The sequence below is a fragment of the Brassica napus genome, chromosome A4, assembly GCF_020379485.1.
Source record: "Brassica napus cultivar Da-Ae chromosome A4, Da-Ae, whole genome shotgun sequence".
NCBI lineage: Eukaryota > Viridiplantae > Streptophyta > Magnoliopsida > Brassicales > Brassicaceae > Brassica > Brassica napus.
In genome coordinates, this window is record NC_063437.1 from 4,173,073 (window position 1) to 4,190,289 (window position 17,217).

Consider the following 17,217-nt stretch of genomic DNA (forward strand, 5'->3'; position numbering starts at 1 on the left):
AACGGAATACTCGTTAACTCCTCGTATGTTGACGTCGAACTTACGACGAAGTCCTCGTTGATTCCACGTAGGAGAGATTCGTCGTAAATACCACGTAGGAAAGATTCATCGTAAATACCACACAAAGTAAATGATGAACGCGGCCCACTTTAATTCCACGTAGGATGGAATCGTCGTAAAAACCTCGTAACATAAATCATCGTAAATACCACGTAAAGTAAATGATGAACTCTGCCCTCTTTAATTCCACGTAGGACGGAATCGTCGTAAAAACGACGTAACCAAAATCGTCGTAAACACCTCGTACTGTAAAAACTAGAAAAAAAAAGAAAAAGAAGAAAGATACTGAATTTACATGTGGCAAGATTTTCAGCAATTATATTACTTAAGTCTCACTAACATAAATTCCAATATCTTCTTCTCTTCCTTTTTTCTCAAATTTTTATAATTTGAATAGGATTGGATTTGAGAGTATGATGTGAGATAGAGTGTGATTTGGGAGTTTGGGTGTGGGTTGAGAAGGAGAGTTACGGGTATATTTATAGGGAAGCTTTCCTCGGTAATTCCACGTAAGCATAATCGTCGTAAAGTCCCCGTATCTAAAAAACACGGGCCTTTGTAATTCCTCGTAACTTCCTCGTATAATAAAACGCGGGCCTTTGTAATCTCTCGCTGTTTCGTAGTAAAAAAAACACGGGCTCTGTAATTCGTCGTAAAATTACGAGGAATTTGCGACGGAATGTAATCTTATATATACACCCCGAGCGCTCACTCTTTCTTTCTTCTCTACTTCCTCTCCACTTCCTCTCCACTTCCTCCCTGTTTCGTTGCAATGGTAAGCCTCTCTAATTCCTCTCTAATTTGGTTAGTTTAGGTAGATTAGGTGGTTAGTATAGGGAATTTAGATAAGTTTACGGATCTTATGTTATTTAGTGTTGATTAGGTGGATAATGTTGGAAAATATACTGTTGACGAAAATTTCAAAAATTAATTTTTTTCTCAGGTTCGAAAAGGTAGACTTACTGCCCATTACAGAGAGATGTTCGGTAAGCCGGGTAGTCGTTTAGACCCGTCGTCTTCATCAGCTCCCGGTTCTTCGGGTCAGGAGACTGTCCCCGAGACTCAGTACACTCAGAGAGTCTTTGGGTCTCCTTCTTCTAGTGGACCATCGGTTCCTCCTCCCCCGATGGCTCCTCCTCCTGTGCCTCCTCCGATGGCACCTCCGATGCCCGCCGAGATTCATCCCGATTTGATGGTGCCTTCGAGTGCTCCTTACTCGTAGTACATTGTAGAGGACATTCTCCGTCTGCCAGGCAGAGAAGGTTTACCAGTCATCGACCCCGACCGACCGGACGGCACTTTGTGGTATGTTTCATTATTTTTTATTCGTTTTAAATTCTTATATAACTTTAAAAAAATAATTTATATTTTAAATTTGTATTTTCCAGGTTTGGGATTGACGGATGTCTTGCATCGGACGTAACCGACACGATAAAAGGTTACTTCTCCATGCCACATCCGAACTGGAGTAAGACGCCTCACTACGTCAGAAAGACGTGGTTCAAAATTTACGCTGTAAGTTTCTATTAATTAATTATATATCTTTAATTTTTTTCATTATTTATATATATATTTCTTTCTGAAAAACTAATTATAAATTATTTTTTCCAACAACAAAAATATAATTGGGCCTTGGGGATCACTGAGAGGGTGAGGAAGAAGTTTATCGCGAAGGCGAAAGTTCGCTTGTTGGACACGGTCTTCAACTGGAAAGGTGACTGGATCGTGAAGGGGTATGAGCGTGGCAAACCCGCTGAGCTCACCACGGATGTCTGGGATGGCCTCATCCGATATTGGCGTCTTCCTGATTCCATTAGAGTCGCCCAGTCTTGCTCTAACTTCCGTAACACAGTCGATGAGCACGGGAACGGGCCGATGCTTCACACTACGGGCCAAAAACCCCACGCCGGTGTCCGTTTGGAAATGGTAATTAAATATTTAATTATATTAAATTTTTAGTATATTTTTATATATATTCTAACAACTTTCTTAAATGTTTTTTAGGCCAAAGAGACGGGAGAATTCCCGTCTCTTATGCAACTTTACGAGAGGACCCACAAGAACAAGGCGGGCCGATTTATAGATGGCAAGTCCGAGCAAATCTACAACGATTTGGCTGCTCGGGTTGAAGAACGCCAGACCCAGCTGACCCAGCAGTCCACCGATGGATTACCCGTCACCTTATCCACACCTGAAGTGAATAAGATTTACGAGGAGGTAAATTTTCTAAAATTTTAATTTTTTTAATTATTCATTTAATTTAACTTTAAATTTTTACTAACAAAATTTATTTTTTGTTTTTAAGGTTGTCCCTAAAAAAAAGGGACGGACGTTAGGGATTGGTTCTGTCAACGATGTTCCGAGAGCGACATCGTCTTATGTTCAGCGACGGGATGATGAAGTCTCTCAGCTGCGTAGGGAGTCCGGTGAGCTGCGTAGAGAGTCTGCTGAGCTGCGTCACGAGTTGAGCTCGACGCGATCTGCATGCACAGCTCGTGTGGGTGGACTCGAGGGCTTCTTGGACGTTGTAGCGGCCACAAATCCGGAATGGAAGACTTTGTTGAGGACCATGCGACAACAAAATCCTATTCCAGGCGAGTCAACATCCGACACACATGCCGAGGCGGATGTAACGGCGGGGAGTGATGAATTCTATCGGGCGATTAACGACCCTTAGTTCTTTTTAATTTCGGTTCTTGTATTATGAATTCAAAACTTATTTATATATAAAATATTTTGGTTTTGATTTTTTTAGAATTTTAATTTTATTAATAATTTAAATAATTTAAATTATTTTTTAATTATAATTTTTTATATTTCTGTAAAATAACGAAACGAAGTAAATTCGTAGCTAATTTTGCAACTTCTTTACGTGGAAGCTTAACGTGGTTTTTACGAGGAATTGTTTACAAGGAAATGACGTGGAAAGTGCACGTGGTCTTTACGAGGAAAGCTATCAAGGTATTTACGTTTACTTTACGAGTATTTATTTACGTGGGTTTTACGAGGAAAGTCTTTCGTGGTATTTACGAGGAAACTTAACGACGTCCTTACGTGGAAGCTTTACGTGGTCTTTACGATAAAATATTCCTCTTCGCTTTTACGACGAAATTATTTCCTCGCTATGTTACGACGAATTAGCGAGGATATATGCGTTACGACAAACGTATAACGACGAAACGAGTTTCCTCGCTAATTCCTCGTAACACTGCTTTTACGACGAAGTCACGAGGAAAACTGTCCTCGTAAAACTTGTGTTTTCTTGTAGTGCAATATTATATCACATTATTTAATGTATATTATATAATTTCTATAAACTACAAATCATACCTTAAAAATATGTATGTTGCTTGATAAGTACGAGAGAAAACAAATTTCTCTTTGGTTTAGAATTCACATACAATAAAATGAAGAGTGGTACACTTATACAGATTATTCCATGTATACTATAAATAAAAATATTAACTAAAACAAAAAAGTCACCAAGTTTCAAAAAAAAAAAAAAAGTCACTACTGTGTAAAGGCGTTTTTTGCCGGACCACATGGTTTTAGGTACGTGTCTAAACTCAAGTGCGTTTTTTCTGATTTTCTTTGTATTTATAATTTCTTTGGTTATCACTTATCATTCACTTATTTGGTCTCCGTCTCTCACTTTATATAGTGGGACCCTTGTCTGCTCCCTCGTCGGAAACTAGAGCGTTCGTTGTCCGGCTCAGCTCACTAGATTTTTCAAATCCGCTAGAAATCGAGTGACCGGGTCGTCTTTTTTTTGGTCCACAACAACAATTCTAAAAAAAATTCTTTCTGTTCTATACAAGCATATGGAACACTAAAAGCAAATAAGAATGTGATGGTTATCATAGTATATTTTTCATAATTCTTTTTGAAATTATGGATAGTTTTGAGCGGTTCAAATGAAACGTTCTTTGTTTGGTGAGTGACTCAAGATTGTGGCTTCTCCGTATTTTGTTTGTTTCAAGCTCTCACACAATCACACTTAGTTTCCTTCAGATTTCATTATTTTTACACAGTTGGCTGTTATTTGTTTTCCCCTATAGTCAAGATGCAAGAAGTGCCAAGAGGTGTTACTTAGTGCACATGACTCATAAGTCATAACGTAACAAAAAACTTACTTGACAATATTCGAAAGATCCATATTTTAACACAGACATTCAAACAAAAGTTTATAAAGAAATACTGAACGTACTCGATGATATAACTGAGTAAGAGCAGCCGGGTCCCGCCTCTAATAAATTAGTATTCTGATATTTGTTTCTTATGGAAGAGCAGCAACGTTACGGCCTTACGGGTTTGGGTTATTTTAGAGTAGTGCATATAAATGCCGCCGAAACTGGTGCGGAATGAATAGAAGAATCTCTCTCTCTCTCTCTCTCTCTCTCTCTCTCTCTCTCTCTCTCTCTCTCTCTCTCTCTCTCTCTCTCTCTCTCTCTCTCTCTCTCTCTCTCTCTCTCTCTCTCTCTCTATATTACTTTATTTCCTAAAAACTACAAAATAATACTATCGTGGCATCACCAAATAAACATACTTTGAAATTAATGATTGTTTTTTGTATTTATTCAGCCAAGTGAAGAAATAAATGAATGTTTCTTACTTCATTTTAATAGATGTTTCTAAGTACTTTGCATGGTAAATATATCATTCCATGTTGTTGATATTTACATATACTATTACTGACCTATATCATATCTCTCCAAGTCTATAAACGCTCAGAAATAATACACTTTTAAGATGTAAACAAGTTTCAATTTCTTTGAAAATACAAAAATCGCATAATTTGTATAAAAATAATCTAATCGCCACCAATCCACCATACAGTTAGTGTTAGCCATGTTCAATATATAAGTAAAAATGTTACTAGTAATTAAAAACTTCCAAATGCATAGACGTTCCACATTGTTTTTATGAATAAAAATGTTAAAAGTAAAGACGGTTACAAATTTAATTAAATAAATTAAATAGTTTACTAGCTAAAAACAAACATAGTTACATATTGCATGACAAAAGAAATGAACATAATTAAATCAGTAGAAATGCAAAATTTTAAAATAGTGATATGGTAAACTACAACGCTAAATCCTAAAGATAAATCAAGCAATTCATTGTATTAAAAAATCATGTATTAGAAATAATACACTTTTGATAGCATCCAGAGATCTTGATACTGCAGCTCTCTCCAAGTGGAGTTTACAATAACATTTAAATGATATCAGTACTCCAAAGTGATTATTCTCAGAATCTGATACTACATTTGTAACACAATCTCTGAAACAAATGACATCTGTATCACATCAATTGAAGGTTACTCTACATCACATTGAATGAATCTTAATAACACTATCTTAATAGGGTAAGGTAGGGTTCTCACTTCTCTTTTATCCTTAAGCTACTACATATGGAATTACAAAGGAAGTGATCTTTCCAAGGCAGGTAGCCATAAACACTGCAGGTTACTATCACTACATCTTGCAGTGCTTTCTTTCTTAGATTTCTGACATACATAATTTTATGTTAAATAAAGACTACAAAATAATACTATAATTTCTGACATACATAATTACTTTATTTCCTAAAAACTACAAAATAATACTATCGTGGCATCACCAAATAAACATACTTTGAAATTAATGAATGTTTTTTGTATTTATTCAGCCAAGTGAAGAAATAAATGAATGTTTCTTACTTCATTTTAATAGATGTTTCTAAGTTTTACTTTGCATGGTAAATATATCATTCCATGTTGTTGATATTTACATATACTATTACTGACCTATATCATATCTCTCCAAGTCTATAAACGCTCAGAAATAATACACTTTTAAGATGTAAACAAGTTTCAATTTCTTTGAAAATACAAAAATCGCATAATTTGTATAAAAATAAACTAATCGCCACCAATCCACCACACAGTTAGTGTTAGCCATGTTCAATATACAAGTAAAAATGTTACTAGTAATTAAAAATTTCCAAATGCATAGACGTTACACATTGTTTTTATGAATAAAAATGTTAAAAGTAAAGACGGTTACAAATTTAATAAATAAATTAAATAGTTTACTAGCTAAAAACAAACATAGTTACATATTGCATGACAAAAGAAATGAACATAATTAAATCAGTAGAAATGCAAAATTTTAAAATAGTGATATGGTAAATTACAACGCTAAATCCTAAAGATAAATCAAGCAATTCATTGTATTAGAAAATCATGGTTAGCTACCCAACGTCTAATTTGATAGCATCTAGAGATCTTGATACTGCAGCTCTCTCCAAGTGGAGTTTACAATAACATTTAAAGGATATCAGTTGACTATGGAGTTAGTCAAATCCAAAGTGATTAATTATTCTCAGAATCTGATACTACATTTGTAACACAATCTCTGAAACAAATGACATCTGTATCACATCAATTGAAGGTTACTCTACATCACATTGAATGAATCTTAATAACACTATCTTAATAGGGTAAGATAGGGTTCTCACTTCTCTTTTATCCTTAAGCTACTACTAGGGCTGTTCAATATGGTAAAACCGAACCGTACCGAACCGAACCGAACCGAAATAGACAATATGGTTTGGTTTTGGTATATACCATATAAACCGAATGGATATAATTTTATAAAAACCGTAGGATTTGGATATGGTTTGGTATATAACCGATTAAACCGAATAAACCGAACAAAACCGATTATAAGTAGAAACATGTAAATATGTATCTATTTTATAACAATACATGAAAATCTATTTGTTATATAAGTTAAATTTGTGTTAATAACTATTACCATCATGTTATAGTAATAAATAACCTTATATAATTTGTTAAACACTTGAACTATAATTAAATAACAATACATCGCAATTCATACATCTTATTTTCTAAGTCTTTTTTTTTATCTTTTTGCTTTATTTTAGTATTCACTAAATTAATATGAAGATGATAAATTTGATGAAAAATAATTAATGGAAAATTTTCACAACTTTTTTCTTATCTATAAACAAACATAGTTTCGTGTTCAATCGAAAAATTATGACTTTAATGAACACTAAATATGGAAGAGTGGAAAAACTTTTCTTTCATGTTTCTGTTTTGTTTCAAATTTTTATTTTCAAAATTTCAGGCTCTGATTTTAATTATAGATTTGATGATTTTATTTGATGGTAGAAACATTTTTACATTTTTGTTCATTTATTTGAACATGTAATATATTTTTAAGAAATGAATGTGCTAACAATATGACTCTAAAATTCATTTTATATGATCTCAAACTAAATAATTATGTTTTTTGGTATAAAACCGAATAAACCGAAAACCGACGGTATATAAACCGAACCGAACCGGAGTAAATATGGATTTAGAATGGTAGTTATATTTTACTAACCGAAATACCGAAAACCGAAAAAAACCGAACCGAAACCGAACCGATATCCGGATTGAACACCCCTAGCTACTACATATGGAATTACAAAGGAAGTGATCTTTCCAAGGCAGGTAGCCATAAACACTGCAGGTTACTATTACTACATCTTGCAGTGCTTTCTTTCTTAGATTTCTGACATACATAACTTTATGTTAAATAAAGAGGGAAACTATTTTCACTCAAGAACACGAGGGCTGGGAATTTTAGCAGAACCGAATTGAAAAATTCGGTTTCAGTAATTTTTTTTGGTTTTTGATTTGGTTCGGTAATCGGTTAGTTCGGTTTTCTAACAAAAAAATTCAAGCAGTACCAATCTTAATCGAAATTCCAAACTGAACTAGCCAAATTCTAAACTGAAATAACATAACTAACCGAAATAGGCGACATACCAAAATTCGAACAGAAATAACTAACTAACCGAATAAGCAAACTAACTGAAATTAACCAATTTTTTTTGAATATTTAAACCGAAAATTTAACCGAACTAACCGAAAAACGAAAACTTTGGCAAATTTTTTAAAAACCGAAACCTGAAACGAACCAAAAATTTTTCGGTTTACTTCGGTGATATTTCAACCGATCCGAACTAACCTAATAAACCAAACCCCGCATGTCTAAAGAACACTATCAACTATAAGACCTTTGTTTGGGTATCTTTGCTTATTAAGCCAGATTTTCTTAGACACAAAGAAGTGGAGAAATACTATCCCATTTTCTCTGTCTCTCCACTCCATGGACTTGCAACTGAAGCAATGGAGAATTCAGCAGCAGAATGAGTCAGAAGAACAAAGCTATGCAACTAAGATGTCCAAGTCTTTCTCCCATCAGATTCAATCTCAAACTGCAACTTCTGCTACTGCTCTACCTCTCTTTGTTCCTGAACCCACCACTTCTTCATCCTTCTCATGTTTCTCTCCTGATTCTTCCTCGTCTAGGTTGCTCAGTAAGCGTGCAAGGAATTTTTTCCACTTAAAAGTTGAAACTATTGCTGATTTGTTTGTATGGGTTTTGTCTGTATTTTGTATGTGAATTTTGTATGTGAATTTTGTAGAGATGGGAAACTTGTTTAGCTTGGCACAGTGGCAAGAACTTGAGCTACAAGCACTGATATACAGATACATGCTGGCTGGTGCTTCTGTTCCTCAAGAGCTCCTCTTGCCCATCAAGAAAAGTCTCTTCCATCAATCTCATTTGAACTTCCTTCACTATCCTCTGCAACATAACTTCCCCCATCACCAACCCTGTGAGTCTCTCTCTCTCCCTTGTCTATACGTCTAATTTTGATATAATCTTTAAGATATATAAACTATAAGTTATAAGCTCGCTAAACAATAAAGTAAATATATTATATATGGGGCTCCTTTGAAATCCTGTTTCTAGAAGACCTATGAGCAACATAGAAGAGAAACTTGATGTCATGAGTACGTTTTTCGTTGGTTATTAGTATGTTAGTAACAACGTGTTACTAATGAACACACACTAATATAAAACAGGGTACTGGGGAAGAGGAGCAGTGGATCCTGAGCCAGGGAGGTGCAAGAGAACGGACGGGAAGAAATGGAGATGTTCGAGGGATGTTGTAGCCAGTTACAAGTATTGCGACCGCCATATCCACCGTGGTCGAAACCGTTCAAGAAAGCCTGTGGAAACCACCACAAATGCTGCCACAAATGCCGCATCTTCTTTTGCCTTAGGCGAGAAGCTTGGGCAGGGACCAGACAATCTTTTCTTCTCCTCTAGCTCTTCTCATTCTTCAACTCAGCATCTCCACCTTAATAGTCATCAAAGGTACCAAAAACACTTTGTTTAATTCAAGTCATTGATAGCTTTGGTCAAGAGTCTTCAGACAAGAATATTGCACAGAAGACTAATTATTTCAGTAAAAAAAAAGACAGAAAGACTAATTACAAAGAATTGAATACATATATTTTGGTAGATGTGTTGAAGTAGTTATAACTCTTTTTGTTCGGGATTTGTGAATAGTTATTTCACTGTGAAGTAATGCTGTAAGGAAAGGTGTAATGTTGGCAATTAGGTGACAGAGAGTTTTTTTTTTTTGGCAATTGGGTGACAGAGAGTTATTATCATCATTTTGTGAACAAAATAAAAACTCATATTCTTCTTTTCCTTCCTTTGTTGAATAATATTGATAACAGTTGGATTTGATAGAATCTATTATTTTGCTAGTTGGGTGAGACTTTTCAATCACAGAAATAGAAAGAGAGAGATGTATTTGAAATGATGAGATGGTAGGACCTCAGTGAAAGCTGACCAAACCTGCATAGCAGAAAAAAGCTCTCAGATTCTGCAACCACTTCCCCTTAAAACACATATGAGGAAAAGCTTTCAGATTCTAACCAAGTCTCTTTGATAATGGAAAATTATGTAGAGTTAGTAGTACTTGGTTATTGAGTTAATCAATCTTTAATCTCTACTTAAATATACGAAACTTTCTTGTTTGGATCACCTTTTGAAAATGTTCATGTCTTGTTGTAATCACAAAAGTTTGTCTCTCACAGTTGTTCTTCAGAGATGAAACAAGAAAGCAACAACAAAAAGAGACCATATGAAGCTCACAATAATGGAAGAACAAACGATGGTCACATCCTGAGGCATTTCTTTGAGGACTGGCCACAATCATCAGACTCAACCTCACGTCCAATGAGCTCATCGACTTGTCATCATTCCATCTCCATGCCCAGTTACGCTTCATCAGATGTTTCTCTAAAACTTTCCACATGCAATGAAGAAGAAGAAGCAAACATGATTAACAACAACAACAATGAGAAGGAGCATCAACAAAACATGAATTGTTTGAGCAGTGGAGGAAACGACTACAATATGGATGGACCATTGGCTGAAGCCTTGAGGTCAGCCTCTCCGACTTCCAGTCTTCTTCAACAAATGGGAATCTCAACTCAAATCTTTCGTTGAAGAAAGTGTTATATGAAACAAATCCTCTTTTAGCTACCTTTGAATATGCCTTTTTGCCAAAAAATTATGTCAGTTTTGAGTCTTTGTACAAGCAGATGGAACTTAGCTTTACAATCAAGACTTCCAGTAACATCAGTGAGATATTTTATGCATTCAAAGCTGCCTATCAGTCCTTTCTTTTAAAGTTTTCATGAATTTGCTGGTTACAGAAAAGATTTGGTTACAATGTCAATGATTAGGAGTCATTCTAATCTATTGAAACCTAACCTACATTGAAAACTGAAAATCATACCTAAAGTGAATCGAGAAGGGAACATTGGATTCTTTCACTACTAATCTGTGAAGCAAAACATAAAATACTGAACAAGGGAGTTAAAGCATAAAACTCGATTAAGTTAATAGTATTTAAATAAGGCTTGGAATTTTGAACCTAACTAAACCTCCGAACCGAACCAAACTTTTGGTTAGTTTGGTGAGAAGTTCAGTTCGATTCAGTAGGTTTTCTAAAAAAACTTCAGTTTTCGGTTCGGTTCGACAACCGGTTACTTCAATTTTCTTCTTTGAAGAACCCAAACCGAACCAACCAACTTTCAAATTAAAATAAACGAACTAATCGAAATTAACCAAATCTATCCAAAATTTTAACAAAATTAAACCAAAAATAAAGGAAATCAAAAAGTAGAATTTTCAGAAATTGATTACTGAACTAGCTGAATACTGAAACAAACTGAACTTTATTTCAAGTTAATTTAGTAAGATTTATGTTGAACCAATTACATTACCGAACCGAATAATCCAAACTAACCAAAAACCGAACTACCCGAACTGAATAACTCGAAACTAACCGAATCCGCATGCCTAGATATAAGTGTAGAAGCAAACCTTAGAATTGATACAAGAATGCTGTAAATCCGGTTTAAGTTAAATCGATCGAATGCCAGAGAACCAGTATATTACCAATCAGCTGGTTCACGGTTTGAAGGAAACACTCCGCTCTAACTGAAGGGTTTAAGAAAGAAAACACCACCTTATAAGATTGGAATCTCACCCTTCACGTTCGAACTATACAGAAGCGAACCGAACCGGAATAAACCTTAACTGGTCCGGTCCATCCCTTAAACCCTTCCATCATCTCGCTCGGCTTCCCTAGAAGCCCATTTGATCAGTTTCAAAGTTTCCGCGTTTCAGTCCCAACATCAATCTAAAGTTCCAACCTTTGTTCGTATAAAGCTCTAAAAACCTTCTCAAACACTTGTTTCATTGTCTAATTGAAGGTTTCTAATACAGCAACCCTCAAAGCTCTGCACTTTATTTACAAATATTTGATTTTTAATTCTCAAATTTGTACAGGAAATGAAGTATGTGAAGCCATTGAGGTTACTGGGTGATGCGTTGAAGACAAAAGTGTCAGTACCTGGTCGGTTTCTCGGGTTAGATGTGGGTGATAAGTATGTTGGATTAGCTGTTTCAGACCCTTCTAATATGATTGCGTCTCCTTTGAGGTACACAGGTTCCTTCTAATATATATATATATACATATCAAACTTGATTCAAACATTGAAGCTGTTGCTATGCTTTAACTTGTGTTTCAGTGTTCTGCTAAGGAAGAAAACAAACATTGACTTGATGGCTACAGATTTTCAGAATCTGGTACGTGCTTGCTTTCTTCCTGTACTCTCAACTAGAGTCTAGACTTGATCTTAAACAAGATTCAGAGATTTTAGATCAGTGTATAGCTTGATAGTTTAGATCAGTGTGTACCAAGATTGTTATGGTTGATCAATACTTAGATGTTTAATCTATTAACAAATCTACTTATGAACTCTATTCTAGTGCACCAATCACTTGCCTTTACTCATGCAGGTCAAGTCATTTTCTGTGTCTGGCTTAGTAGTTGGTTATCCTTTTGGCAAACTGAACAACGTAGAAGACGTAAGTTTTCTTTTTCACTGACAGTGTTGTTCCACTGCTCTGTACTTGCACTTATAAACCATAAAAAGAAGACTTTTCAAACTTGGAACAGGTTGTGATTGTGAATCTTTTCATTGAGGAGCTTCGTAAAACCGAAAAACTCAAGGATGTGAAGTACACTTATTGGGACGAGCGGTTATCATCAAAGGTATAGATTTTCTTTTACAGATTTTCAAAAATCTTGCAAGCCATTGTATATAGTATAGAAGCCTTTGGATCTCATGTAATGGTGGCCACAGACCGTTGAACTGATGTTGAAGCCTTTGAAACTGCATCCAGTTCAAGAGAAGACGATGTTGGACAAGTTTGCCGCTGTAGTTATACTTCAGGTACGGTTACTAGTTCTGCATTGGTTAGAGACTGATGAAGTCTGTCTTCTGATGAAACCTATGTTATGTTTGGTTGTTACTTGCAGGAGTATTTAGATTACGCAAACAGGTATGTAAAAACTGAGCCAGAAGAGTGAAAGAGAAACGGGTAGTGACAAGTTAGATTGGATGCTAACAGTCTCCTATAATCAGCTATAAGAGCTAGTTTCAGATAAATGAGTATGATTTGTTGTGAAACTATCATCTCACAATAATATCTCTCACGACCTTTGTTTTGGGCAGTAATCATATCTTTAAACTTTAGGCAAATATGAATAAGGCCTTTGTGTTACTACTATGTACGTACTTCCAATGTTCGAGTCAAGCATCTCTTAGCTTCCTCTGCTATAGCCACTTTTCATCTCTTCTCTTTCATTCTCCTCCATGGAAGCTTACCTTGGTGTTGGCTGCAGAAGCTGTAACTATAGCAGGAGCAGCTCCTGAATTCTTGCTACTCATTTTTGTCTTTTTTTTTTGTTATTACAACAAGTCTCTTATGCCTCTCCCAATATTTATGCGCTTTTAAGCGTCTTATGAGTTTCGTTTAGGGGGCAAATGTATATGATTATGATGTCTCAGAATAGGCTAAAATTTACATATTTGACTTGAGGACTTAACTTACAACAACGTTTACTATGAATACTTTTACCAAAAAATTTTCTCATCTTGCTTTTAAGACACTTAACTTAGAACAACTCGAACTCAAGATGATCGCCTATGGCTTTACATTTAAGATACCTATTATCATTGCCTTCAGGTGAACCTGCAGCCTCTTGTCCACCGCCAAACTCATAAAAATCCGGTAGCTCTGGCGGTATTGCACACCGGATCAAAGCCCAATTCAGTCCGTCAAAGAAAGGATGTCTTTTAATCTCTGCAGAACCTTTCTCTGACCCGAGCCTGTTCTCTGGCTCCTTAACCAGAAGCCCTCTGATCAAATCCTTTGCCTGGAAGCTCACAAGCGGGCTATCAGGAAACTTGAGGCTCTGCAACACAACATTGGCCAAAGTCTCGTCGTTGTTGTGACCTTTGAAAGGTGTTTTCCCGTATAAAAGCTCGTAAAGGAGAACTCCAAAAGTCCACCAGTCAACCGCAGCGCCGTGTCCTTCTCCTCTGATGATCTCCGGAGCCAAGTACTCGTGTGTTCCCACAAAGGAATTGGACCTTGCTTCCGTTGGTTCAGCCACGAGCTGAGGCAAGTGTTGATGAGCTCTTTTTGGTTTTTGGACTTGTTGTTGGTTTGAAGAGAGCCTTGGGCTGAAACATGAAGCCTGCTGGCAAGATGGTTCGATGAGACAGAATGGTTGTATGCAGCTGGATGTGTTGTATGGACCTGAAGTTCTTGCGGGGTTGTTCCCGGGAGGTGAAGTTGATCTGAGAAGAGTTGGGTTCACTGCACACCGAAGTGAGAGGTCGAAATCAGTAAGCATAATGTGTCCATCTTCACGGACTAGAATGTTTTCTGGCTTCAGGTCTCGGTATATAACACCAAGCATGTGTAAGTACTCCAGTGCAAGTAGAATCTCCGCAACATAGAACCTGAAAACAATTTTTTATCATCACTTTTAGTTTGGAAAGCTGAAAACAATTTTTTATCATCACTTTTATAACTTTTAATGATCATTACCTTGCTGCAGGTTCAGGGAAACACCGGCCTAGCTGCTTCTGTCTGAGGACATGAAGATCTCCACCAGGACAATACTCCATGACCAGACAAGACAAATGATCCGAAGTAAACTGAGCATACAACGTAGGAAGAAAAGGATGGTCCAACATTTTAAGTATGTCCCGTTCCGCTTGTGCCCTTGGACTCTTCTTCCTTCTCGCCAAGAACTCGTTGTCCATAACCTTTATGGCAAACAAGCAGTTTGTACCAATCAGCTCAGCGAGATAGACTGTTCCTATATCTCCACAACCCAGTTTCTTCAAGAGGTTAAAGTGCCTTAACCCTAAAGAGCCGTATTGCAACTTGGCGTGCTTAACCGCTTCCCATCTCACATCCATCGACATGTGAGGCTTGTTACCGCAGCTAAACCTGGTAAGATTGCTCTCCTCGCTCATGCTTGTGCTCCTGCTGTAATCACCCCCAAGACTGTCTTTTGAGCTCAAGGAGAAGTCGAATTTGTTACCACTGTCATTCCTCGAGGAAACATTTTGTCTCATGACGACAATCTCAGCTTCAGAGCGTTGACTAACATTACAGGAAGTAGAGGAGTTCTCACTGGCTACTTGATGAGCTTCTTTACCAATGCTATTTGACATAGAGCTCGTACTCTCTGCGCAAATCTCATGGTTATCGATGCTGGTGCTCTTCAAGGAACAGTGACATCTTTGGCAGAGGAGTTTAGTTGCACTAGAATCTAATGAAACATCAGCTTCTTCATCCTTTTTAGCTACAGAAACGATGCCAATCTTTAGCTTCTTCTTAAGCAGAATCTTCTTCTTTGGCGTTACCTTGCATACCGTTCTGCTCTTCTCTGTTCCTGAGGTAGCTGTGTTGTTATTTAGCTTCCCTTTCTTCTCCAAATCAAGAGTGGGTGAGAGAATTTTCTTCTCAAGCTCCCTTGCATCATCTCTCTTGCTAGAATCAGAAGGTGGTGAGGTAACATGTTTGTCTACTTCTTTCACATCATCTTCAACAAACGCTAGAGCAGAAGGAGATGCAACGTTTTCATCTAACTCTATCTCAAGCACTTGATCTCTCACTCTGCGTGATCCCAAACTGGTTCCAGCTTGAGATGGCTCATGAATGGGGATAGGAGGCTGGGGAACACTCCTAGAAGTGCTTGCTTTATCACTGTTTACCGGCATCAGAGATGTCTGAACCAAGCTTCCTTTACCCTTGTCCACAGACCTGTTATTGGAAACTTGGTTATACAAACTCTTGATCCTGTCTGCTTCAGAGACTCTCGGAGACGCAGCTGCGGAGTTGGATAAGCGTTTCAGAGCAGCCATTTCAGAGGCCCTGGAAACACAACGATCTCTCAGGGCCTGCTTCAAGGAAAGAGAGCCAAAAACTCTAGGCGAGTGAGGGGTAGTCCTCGTGGCCATTCTCATTGAAGGGCTGCTTGGACCTGCACTGGCGCTAGTCTCAAGGTTACGGAAAGAAGAGGTCATTAGCCTCGTGACATATATAGACTGAAAAAGCTTGTCCATGTCATACTCAAGATACTCTCTCTGCTCCACATCATTACCCAAAACTGCTTTACCATATCTCCCAGAATGTGTTGCTTCATCTCTCTCTTCCACAATTTCACAGGAGCCTCCCATTGCTTGCAGATTCTTTGTTCCACAGTAACTAACTCTCCATGGTTTGTATCCGAAACCAAGATCCTGCATCAATCATAGTTACCCTGTAAAAAGAACCATCACACAAAATTGGTAAGAGAACAATGTGTCTATTGAATGATAAATGTAAGGTGAAGCATAACAGATCTACAACAAATGCAAAAGTAAGTAGCTTTAGGCCATTATAGCGTTTGCAGACACGATCATGAACCCTACACACAAGTACAGATACCCACAAAAATTAAAACAGCCAAAAAAAAACATTTTTTTTTTAAAAGGCAAAAACTCTTTGAAAGTAAAATTAGCTTTGAGTAAAATCAAACCACGTCTAAGCAGAAAGGTCTCTCAGATCTAATGAAACTCAAATACATTAGAACAGGAGTAGCTGAAGCAGGACAGGGGTGAGGAGGATTCGATTTAATCCAATTAAATGCTAATAATTTCCATAATCTTTTCTTTTCTTTTTTAATTTAGAAAACAACACATAAGCAATCTGAGAGAACCAAGTGGTTTCAAAAGCTAAGTTTTTTTTTCTTCTTTTTAAAATAAGCTAATTACAAAATGAAAGTGAGACCACTTATTACAGAAAATGAAAGGTCAGAAGACAAAAATGAAAAACCCTCCTGAAATACGGTCCCCAGAATCTCTTGGAAACAAAGAAAAATAAAATCAAAAGAGAGTTGCAGAAGAAAAGTAACAATAAATATATAACGCTCGCGAACAAAATAAAAGGAAGAGGGCTTACCGAGAAAAGAGCTAAGCTTTGCTGAGAAGCTAAAAGAAAAGTTCTAGTGAATGATGAAGCTCAGATAAACCATCAATGGCCTTTAGCTTGAAAAGGATCCAGAGAGATAGAGATGAGGAGGAGAAAGTACAAGCTTTAATTTTATTTTCTTAACTAGGTTAAACCCGCGCCTTGCGCGGAATGAACATTATATATATAAATTATTTTATATATTATATGTTTATAACATATTATAAAATAATAAATATATATTGAATAATTAAAAAAACCATTATCTACTACTTATATAATTAAATTGATGCGAACATATAAATAAATTTTATAAATCAAAAAAAATATTTTTTTCTATTTAATAAGATATATAATTAAATTTAAATGATAGTAACATATATATGATATATTTTAATATTAATAT

General features: G+C 36.4%; 3 protein-coding genes across 5 annotated transcripts; 2 read left to right on the plus strand and 1 right to left on the minus strand.

The window, feature by feature from the left end:
• The first annotated feature begins 8,139 nt into the window (after positions 1 to 8,139).
• Positions 8,140 to 11,271, plus strand: LOC106425533 (growth-regulating factor 4-like). Its single transcript, XM_048778008.1, has 3 exons — positions 8,140 to 8,739; positions 8,990 to 9,284; positions 10,016 to 11,271. Exons 1-3 carry the CDS (start codon positions 8,550 to 8,552, stop codon positions 10,428 to 10,430), a joined length of 900 nt encoding a protein of 299 aa, XP_048633965.1. The 5' UTR covers positions 8,140 to 8,549; the 3' UTR covers positions 10,431 to 11,271.
• A 296-nt stretch (positions 11,272 to 11,567) lies between these two features.
• On the plus strand, positions 11,568 to 13,109 carry LOC106425482 (putative pre-16S rRNA nuclease). 2 transcript variants are annotated; one of them, XM_022720722.2, is made up of 7 exons: positions 11,568 to 11,704; positions 11,781 to 11,932; positions 12,023 to 12,080; positions 12,294 to 12,362; positions 12,454 to 12,549; positions 12,681 to 12,730; positions 12,817 to 13,109. In XM_022720722.2, exons 2-6 carry the CDS (start codon positions 11,784 to 11,786, stop codon positions 12,717 to 12,719), a joined length of 411 nt encoding a protein of 136 aa, XP_022576443.2. In that variant the 5' UTR covers positions 11,568 to 11,704; positions 11,781 to 11,783; the 3' UTR covers positions 12,720 to 12,730; positions 12,817 to 13,109. The 2 variants fall into 2 exon arrangements, with proteins under 2 accessions (XP_022576443.2, XP_013721672.2); XM_013866218.3 differs by having other exon boundaries at positions 11,575 to 11,704; positions 12,641 to 12,730.
• Positions 13,110 to 13,312: 203 nt separating this feature from the next.
• LOC106425481 (serine/threonine-protein kinase KIPK1) lies at positions 13,313 to 16,966 on the minus strand. 2 transcript variants are annotated; one of them, XM_013866214.3, is made up of 3 exons: positions 16,803 to 16,966; positions 14,397 to 16,122; positions 13,313 to 14,308 (listed from the first exon to the last, which is right to left on the minus strand). In XM_013866214.3, the coding sequence occupies exons 2-3, from the start codon at positions 16,106 to 16,108 to the stop codon at positions 13,456 to 13,458; spliced, it is 2,565 nt and encodes an 854-aa protein (XP_013721668.2). In that variant the 5' UTR covers positions 16,109 to 16,122; positions 16,803 to 16,966; the 3' UTR covers positions 13,313 to 13,455. The 2 variants fall into 2 exon arrangements, with proteins under 2 accessions (XP_013721668.2, XP_013721669.2); XM_013866215.3 differs by lacking the exon at positions 16,803 to 16,966 and adding an exon at positions 16,381 to 16,733.
• Between the last annotated feature and the right edge of the window lie 251 nt (positions 16,967 to 17,217).